This window comes from Crotalus tigris, unplaced genomic scaffold (assembly GCF_016545835.1).
Source record: "Crotalus tigris isolate CLP2741 ecotype Arizona unplaced genomic scaffold, ASM1654583v1 scf7180000018468.2839379, whole genome shotgun sequence".
Taxonomy (NCBI): Eukaryota; Metazoa; Chordata; class Lepidosauria; order Squamata; family Viperidae; genus Crotalus; species Crotalus tigris.
In genome coordinates, this window is record NW_024097024.1 from 1,394,666 (window position 1) to 1,404,035 (window position 9,370).

General features: G+C 34.0%; 1 protein-coding gene across 3 annotated transcripts in view; it reads right to left on the reverse strand.

Annotated features, from left to right (window-relative positions):
* Positions 1-5,362, reverse strand: part of LOC120312250 (nebulin related anchoring protein) — a 64,594-nt gene extending 59,232 nt beyond the window's left edge. For all 3 annotated transcript variants that reach the window (XM_039352701.1, XM_039352702.1, XM_039352700.1), the window contains exons 1-3: positions 5,167-5,362; positions 4,741-4,835; positions 1,989-2,076 (exon numbers count right to left, since the gene is read on the reverse strand). In XM_039352701.1, coding sequence (XP_039208635.1) covers positions 1,989-2,076; positions 4,741-4,835; positions 5,167-5,238 — 255 coding nt within the window. In that variant the 5' untranslated portion in view covers positions 5,239-5,362. The remainder of the gene's footprint in view (positions 1-1,988; positions 2,077-4,740; positions 4,836-5,166) is intronic.
* Between the last annotated feature and the right edge of the window lie 4,008 nt (positions 5,363-9,370).

Consider the following 9,370-nt stretch of genomic DNA (forward strand, 5'->3'; position numbering starts at 1 on the left):
TGGTTAATTGTTCTAACTATCAGGAAGTTTCTCCTAAGTTGCTTCTCTCCTAGATCAGTTGCCATCCATTGCTTCTCGTCCTGCCTTCAGGCGCTTTGGAGAATAGCTTGACTCCCTCTTCTTTGTGGCAGCCCCTGAGATATTGGAACACTGCTATCATGTCCCCCCTCATCCTTCTCTTTGTTAAACTAGACATACCCAATTCCAGCAACTAGACATACCCAATTCCAATTCCATATAAGCAATTCCTTATATTATTTAGCCTCCAGTCCCCTAATTATCTTTGTTGCTCTTCTCTGTACTCTTTCTACAGTCTCAGCATCTCTTTTACATCATGGTGACCAAAACTGGATGTAGTATTGCAGCTGAATTCTGAGAAAATGGACAACGGTCCACTTGACAAGTCTTGATAACTACCACTGCATTCACTCCTTGCCTGCCTTGGTGTATTTGAACTTGTAAAAGGGAAGAGATATTTAAGATCACAAAATCTTTAATTTTGGACATTGAAATAAGTTGCTTTTGGACTTTCCTTGGAAAACTTTACCCTGCATCCATAAGTAGTATATAACTATGGGTTGCAAAATCTTTTCATAGAATAGAATAGAATAGAATAGAATAGAATAGAATAGAATAGAATAGACCTTGGAGGTCTTCTAGTCCGCCCCCCCCCCCAGCAAGGAGATAAAACATTGGAATATTTAGCTGTCTACCAACTCTAGGCATTCTACATGAAGTTAATTTTATTTTCTTTAGTCAGACTTTCTAGCTTTCTTGGGGCAAAAATTGATGCTGTTAATTTCTTTTGGACTTCTCAGCAGTTTTGATAATATCAGTGACAGAATCCTTCCAAACTGAATAAGCTGGAAGCTTACTGAAATAAATATTTCATTAAAAAAAACAAAATTGTGAGAACTAGCTCTTATAAACTCTCCTTTGAATTTTGTCTGAAGCTTCCCTTTTTGACTAGCAGGATGTCTTCTATACGGCAAAAGAAAAGGAAAAGTAATCTTGGTTTTTCTAGCACTCAAATTTATTGGAAGTAACAAGATCTCCTATCATGAACTTCAAACAGAAATAGATATTGCTTTTGATCCCTGACTCATACCTGAGCAGATATTTCATGCTCAGTTTAAAAGAAATATAATTGTTGTTTATGATAGGTTTATGAAGGATAATTCAGAAGTGTAATTCTGAGATATATACTCCTAGAAGCACGAAGCTGAAAACACCAGCCTGAAGATGACAAATGGGACTTCGTCGAAACGTTCCCAAGACACTTCCAATTTTATGCAGGAGAAAACCTGAATAATCAAAGACCTACATACAAACACCTGCGAAAACCTCAGAAAACATATATATACATACATACACATACATACATATACATATATACATATGACATTTCATGAAATTATCCTAGAAAGCAATATAGAATGAGGTTCATAAAGCTGTAACAACAATGCCCATCATTTGTTAAATGAAATAGAAACATCAAATACATATTCATATCATACATTACATTTGCAAAGTTGCCACGTTTACTCAGGAACACATTCAATAAACCAGAAGAATTTATATCAAAAATATAAATATATTGATATTTCCTGTTTCAATAATGAAAACTTGTGGCAGTAAAAATACAAACAGAAATTTAGAGAGTTGTAACTGGTAGCACAATAATATTCATTAAAAATATTTGGACATATTTTATAGGATTTTTTTTCACTGAATAGGGAATGGTATCTAGCAAGTTTCTCCATTACAGGTATGTAAAATTCATTTGACTTTATATTTCTGCTTAAAATAAAATATCTCAGGGTCAATGTCAAACTCAACACAAAAATAATAGTTCATTTTTAAACTAGTTAGCAACTTGGGTAAATAGAACAAATATGGATTTTAGTCGAAGGAGTGAAATTGTTCTTTCAATAATTACCTAAAAAAACAAATCTAACATTACAATGTGATTACAAAGCACATCTTACCTCACTTATTGCTTCAGACTGTTTTTTCACATTCATATTTATTGGTGTCTCAAGAATACTTGTGAATGCATTGTTTTTGGGGTTATGTCTATGAAAGAAAGTAGACACAATTTTAGAGAATTATTATCAATAATCTTTAAAAGAATAGCATTCTTTTAAATAGAGATACATATATAATCACATGACATTTATTTAATCACAATAAATATTTATCATTTGATTTTGGCAATTATACATTGTTATATATAATTATAAAGGTAAAAAATAATGATTATATTTCAAGCACTGAATATTTAACTTTTTTAATATGTGGTGGATACCGAAGCATAAGGAATGCTGTTACCTTCCCACTGAAGTAGTACATAAGAGCTCTCCATGACATCATGCTGGCCACATGACCATGGAAATGTCTTCGGACAGCTCTGGCTCAATGGCCTTGAAATAGAGAAGAACACCGCCCCCTGTGGTTGGCAATGACTAGAAGAGTAAAATATGCTGGGACTCCTTTTTTACCTTTTATTGAAGCATAAACTCATTTTATATTACTAGGGAAATACAACACTGTATGTCCCTGCTCTTAATCAAGATTTGGGGCCTTTCTCACTACTGAGTTGAAGTATTATCCAGACATCCTTTAATTACCATGAAATCAAAATGGCACAAAAATGTGCTATGTCTGCTACTAGTCTCTATTCTGTCTGTATTGCATCTCTTCTGAGTCACTGCTAAATGGTGTTCTAATTTGTGAGAATGCCATTGATTGAAGGCCAGAGAATTATTTTTATATCCTGACTTTGCTGACACCGTTTTTCCATGTGTCATCATACAGCAAGGAAAATTTCCTCTCATGATGGCATTGTTGCACTGTGGCTAAGGTTGAGGTCAGAAGCAAAGGAGCTACGATCAGACTGGACTATTACAGTAACTATTTCCAGGTGTCAACCACCTGGCCTGCTAAGAAATAAGTAGATGCCAGTCCATTGCAATGTAAAAAGATGAGAAAGACACATAGGATTTTAACTGGGGATTAAGAATAAGTACAAAAATATACTATCAGAGCTAAGTCCTCAAATCTCGGCCTATGAGCTTTTTGGTTCAGTTAGGCTTGATGGTGCCTGATGGGTAGAGGGAATGTGTTCAGGACTCTGCCTAACTTCTCTAAGTTGGTTTGTTTTCCCATCCCATTTGGTCTTTTCCCAAATTAAGCTAATGTGAAATGCAGATAGATAGATAGATAGGTAGATAGATAGATAGATAGATAGATAGATAGATAGATAGATAGATAGATAGATAGATAGATAGACAGACAGACAGACACCAGAACACAACAGAACCCAATCATAGAGGAAATATTTCAATCTGAGAGTCCTTCAGTGCAAAACTGATCATATGAGCCAATATGGAAAGTAAAGACTGGAAAACAGAACTGTACCAGTTCTGGGGAATTTATTTAAAAAGTCACCAGGAAATACTTACTGGAATTGCTGGTTTTTAGAGTGAAAAAAGCTAACAAAAGCAATAACAATGTGACACATTATAGGCATCCATGACTAAACATGAAATTTTGAAAGTTATGCATGTGAGCTTTGAAGAAGATTTACCAGTCAGCTTGAATTTCTGAAAAAAAACATATAAAAGGATGTGCACAATAGCCAAGCATTATTACTTGTCAGTAAGTGCACCTAACGGCAAGTAACTATAGGCAGTTGTCTTCCCAGCTATAAGAGGATACAGAATGTGATCTGGCCAACTGAAGAGTCTCAGATCAGGCCTACTAGCACAAAGGTGGTCCACGTTCTAATATCATTTAGAATCATTCTAATGCTTCCAAATTAAATAATCCAAAAATAATTGGAGATAATTTCTAATGAGTTCATAGCACTAGAAGTATTAACTTTTTCCTTTGATGGAACAGGAATTTAAAATCTGAAAAGTCATATCCTGCTAATAAATGCAAATTAAGAAAACACATATTTTCTGAGCTATGTCCAGTGAATCTTCAGATACAAAATGACTGCACTGTAAAACAAAATAGTTAAATTCAAAGAGGAAAAGAAATCTAATTTTGAGTTTATTTCAATGGCATTTAGATTTAAACTAAATTAGGCATAGGTAATATAATTATCTTCCAGATATGCTTGGAATTATTTTTCTGTCCTATTAGAAATGACTTTCAGGTAAAAGGATCTACAACAACCAATGAGTTATACCGTGGCGAACTATCAAGTTGTCCCATGGCAAGTTTGTCATGGCAAGTTGTCCCATTCTGCTCTGAAACTTCAAGTTGTGTGCTTTATATAAAATGGATCTTCTAGAGTACACCTATTTTGGTCTTTAATCTAATAAGAAGTTATAATTATGAATTGTCATTATCTTTTGAGAAGTTGGTTGGTAAATCTGTGAGCTGTAACTCAACACATATGGAGATTAGAAGGTGGGAGAAGACAGAACAACCTGGTACTAGTAAAGAGTTACTGAGCATCCTCTGGATACAAGTATAATCAGGTATTTTGCTTTCTATCTTACTCTTTTAAATTAACATATCTTCAATTGTACTTAGATTTAATGCATAATATATTGTACTTATTATTTTAAATGCCATGAACAGTTTTTGTTTACTCCATGCACTTTATCATCTGAGTAAACCAGTATATCTGAAAATCATTTGAACAAATTTTCAACAGTATCAGAATTTAGTTCAATTTCATGCACATAATAGGGTCATATTATAAAACAAAATGTACACACTTACACTTGACAGTATGGCCTTTTCTGGTGGCTAATAAAATTATTTACAGTTAGCATCATCTTGCAAACTTCACAGTGAAAGCAGGCTTTATGCCAGATCTAGAAAAGCAGATAGAAGTGGATGAAAGTTATTTGTCTTTTGAATTTTCTAAATCTAGTTTAAAATTTTATAACTAATTTTTCCTGATAGTCTAACAATCAAACACACATGATGTATGGTGTAAATCATCTCTCCTTTTGAATCTTTAAAAAAAGAAGCAATGCAACAAATTTAACAGATGTTCAATTCTAACTTGGCCATCCAATAGTTATATTGATTATTATACTTTAGGATAAGTATATTTTATTTATTTGAACAAATGCTGCTAAATAGACAAATATATCAGAACAATTATACAGTAATAATGGCAAATAGTAATTAATTACTAACCTGATCAATGCAATTAATCTTCTCAGCAGGATAGACCCCATAGCCACACCTGGCACAAGACTGAATATTCATATTGAAACTATATACAAAAATTTTAAAAAATCTGAGAGTCCAGAAATATATAAAAATGCCTTGTTTCCTAGGAAAGACACTCCAGTCTGTTTGTGCTGTGCTTCTGAGTTGCACTCAGCTGTTGTCTGGTTTTTAAAGCTGTCACTTACTAAGAGAAGTTATTTTGGCAACTGTGATAAGAGTTCATAGAGGGAAAGGGAGGCAAGAATTCAATGAAGCCTTTCTCTAAATAGATGAGTGAAGTCAGAGAGAAGCATCATGGTCATATGAAAATGAAAGCTATCTAATTGGTAATATATAAAGTATAGAGTTTAATGCTCATTTGTCAGAGTCCCAGGTTTGCCTTCTAAATATATTTCACATCATCTTCAGATTATTATGTATCAACTAAGAGTCTATTAAAGCACAAAAGGGCAAAGCACCTTCAGAGCAGAGACTAATTCCCAGGTTTTCTTTCTTTTCCTGCCCTATGTCCTACACAGGTGGGGGGAAAAAATCAACAATACCTATTGTTTTTCATAAAACATAGCACAGGGTGGGATTGGAGATTCCAGAAGTGCCTGAAAGATTTAGCTATATTTCAAGTTGTCTTAGTGAATACCTATTTGTCTTTAGGAATACAGGTGGTCCTCAACATACCACCACAACTGAGTCCAACATTTCTATTGCTAAGCAAGACATTTGTTAAGTGAATGTTGCTTCATTTTGCAACTTTTCTTCCCAAGTGGAGTCACTGCAATTGTTAATAACCCAGTTTTTAAGTGAATCTGGTTTACCCATTGACTTTGCTTGTAAGAAGGTTGCAAAAGGTGGTCACATGATCCCAAGACACTGCAAGCATCTTAAATATGAGTCAATTGCCAAGCATTTGAATTTTGATCATGTGGCCGTTGAGATGCTGCAATGACTATAAGTGTAAAAAATGGTCATAACTCCCTTTTTTCAGTGCTGCTCTAACTTTGAACAGTCACTTAATGAACTGTTATAAGTCAAGGACTATCTGTACAGTTATTCCAGTATCAATAAACAAATATTCCAGCATACAGGCTGATAGGTGAATATGGATCAAGTGATTGAGAACTTGCAGGTACATCACAGGATTCGTCCTTATATCATCCTACATACCTCTTATCCCCTGATGATCGGTCAATGAGAGAGAGGGAGAGGGAGAGATTTGGGGGTTTGACACAGGAATTATAGATATTCTGGAATATTGGTATAGTAGTGCAAAGATTAGTTTCCTGAATAAAAAGAAAATGAAAATGAACCACCATTCTGTCAGTTTTGACAGGTATTGCATTACCCTGTAAGACTTCTATAGCTCACCAACCTCTAGATTTGATTTACTGATTTACTTATATATTTCTGAAATGGGAATATTCATCTATCTTCTGAAGATCAACATTTCTGTGTAAAACAAAAAAAAACAAACAAACTTTTTGTTTTGCAAGTGTGGTAATTTTGCTTAAATATAAAGGTCCACATGTGACAGCAACCAGAAATAAACATAGCATTGGAATAGTCTATATAACAACACCCTCCCTCAAAGAAATAAGGCAAATAGAAAACTTGTTCTCTCTGTACATTTAACAGTCATTGAGTATGTAACATAATTCCAATTTAATTAACCACCTATCTTCTTTTTTCTTTTATTTTGTTAACAGGTATATTGGTGTTTTGAAGTACAGCTGACACTGATAAAAGTCAGGTATAAGGAGTAAATCTAATGTCTAATTAGCATTCTGAAGTCTCTGTTTGGCATTAGCTGGACATTACACCTGTACAATCCAAAATGTAATAGAGGACAGTGCTTATATAGTAGTGGATATAAAAGTATCTCCAGCAAATTTAAATGACCAATAGGGGTTATACAGACTTCAGTGCTTGACTGAATCATTGCCAACACTGATTCAAAATATTATAGATACAGCAGATGACAAGGCTTGTCAGGAAAAGAAGGAAAACACCACACAACTAAAGACAACTATAGATTGCTTCTTCAGTGAGCTAGAGATACACAGAGATGATATCCTGAGTCCATTTCTTTTAAATATGGTTATCAAGGCATCTTTGTGCTACAATTAAATTGGGTGAAAGAAGGATCCATGTGCTTCCTTTCTCTAGTATCTTTCAGCAAATGTTATAGACGCTAGCAAGAAATGCCTTTCTCTGAAAATTAGTTGAAAGTTTTCTTTAAAAAACTCATTTAATAATATAAGTAGGTCAGAATCTGTGTGAGAAATGCAGAAGTCAGTATTTCACTTAGTCTAACATTGATTCTGAATGATTGGAGACACTGCAATGCCCAGAACTGGACAACAAACTAATTCCATATTTTCAAAATCTGGAGTTTTCTCTACAGATACAGATTTTGGAAAGAATCAAACAACTGTGACTATTAAAGTTTATTCATGTTCAAACAACTGTGACTATTAAAGTTTATTCATGTTTCAAAAGATCAAAATGCCCAACAATATAGTTTGTATTCTGATATCAGGACTGCAATTGTGTATGCAAATATCTGGAAGTAAGTTCTGATGAACTCAGTGGAAGTTATACTTGAGTACACCTGTATAGGATTATGCTATAGATCTATAAATTAATTTTTTAAATCTATTTGTGAGTTCTTAAGAAATACACCATGATGCAGCTCTTCCTGCTTCTGAATAGGCCACAGCTGTCAGTGAAACATTAAGACACTGAAAAACTGTTAAGCCATGTTCTCTCGCACAAAAGCTCATAACTATTTGACTGAGACCAGCCATGAAATCTATAGAAAATAATGTCTTTCAAACAGACAGCTGGCTGTTTACATAGGTGGGCATATTGTATATATGTTGTCATTGGTTGTATATGTTCAATTTCCATAATTAATATTTTTAAAAATTGCAAAATCCCTGTCATATTAATATTAGGAAGGCAGGAACACAACTATGCAAATTAAACTTGGATACACCTATAATAATCAGAAGTTTCTGTAGTCACAAAAAGCTTTATTAAGCAAAAAAAAGAATATCTACAGTAGTGGCCAAAATTGTGGGAACCTATTGGGAAAAGTGTACAGTAGAAATGCCACCTTTTGTTAAGTTTCTACCAATTTTTCTTCTAATTTCTTTATAACTGTAGCCTTGTTCACTTAATAATACTATTTTACATTGCTTTCTGGGCAACCAGTCAACTCTTTGCACCATTACTTTAATTTTATTACCTTTTACAAGTTCACTAAATGAAAGGAAAAAAAACCCTAACCAACTTGATAGCGATCTCATAACACACTGACAAATGTCCTCCTACTGTGATCTGATTGGTTCATTGCCAAAACAAGATGACACCTGATTGGCTCTCTAAATACTCATGCTCATTGGCTAAAAACAAATGAAGGAAAGTTACCTGATATCAAGCTAAGCAAGTTGTGCTTCCTTTTTCTGGTTATTTGGCTATAACTTTTCATAGAATACAGTACAGATAACTGAATAAACTATGTTGCATTACATTCTCAATTAAATTATCTTTCCATTGATATATAATTTTATGGCACTACTCCCAAAAAGTGGTGTTATTAGCCATCAAACCTCAAAAATACACTTCTCAAAAGGTTTCCACAATTTTGGCCACCACTGTAAATTCAGACTGAGACATTAAGAAACACAAAGCCAAATTTAAACTACCTATTGTTTCTTTTTTAGAAGTTATTTGATAAAAAGATCAAAGGCAGATTAACTAGTTTGGAAACGGTTGAGGGTATATGTAAATCCAGATTGGAAGACAAGGTTAAGAAAAATGAACTTTTTAAAGAAAGATAATATATAAATTGATGGTCAGACATGGTGCACATACCAGTTATTTGCAAGCATAAAAAAGTGTGGCACGATATAGTGAATGATGCAGGTATGAAGTAGATTTAGCTAGATTTTCCCCTTTGTTTTCTAATTCAAACTTTATCGCCAGAAAAGCATGTCGCCTTCCTTAATTTGGTCCTCTCCAGAGATATGAGGATGACAGAATTGATCATGCTGATGACGAGACGAAAAAGTAATTATTCCTAGGGGAAAAAATCGGGCCGGCGAAAACTGAAAATCAGCTGCTTGGGAGGGAGGGAGGGAGGGAGAAGGAAAAGGCGAAGCCATTGGCC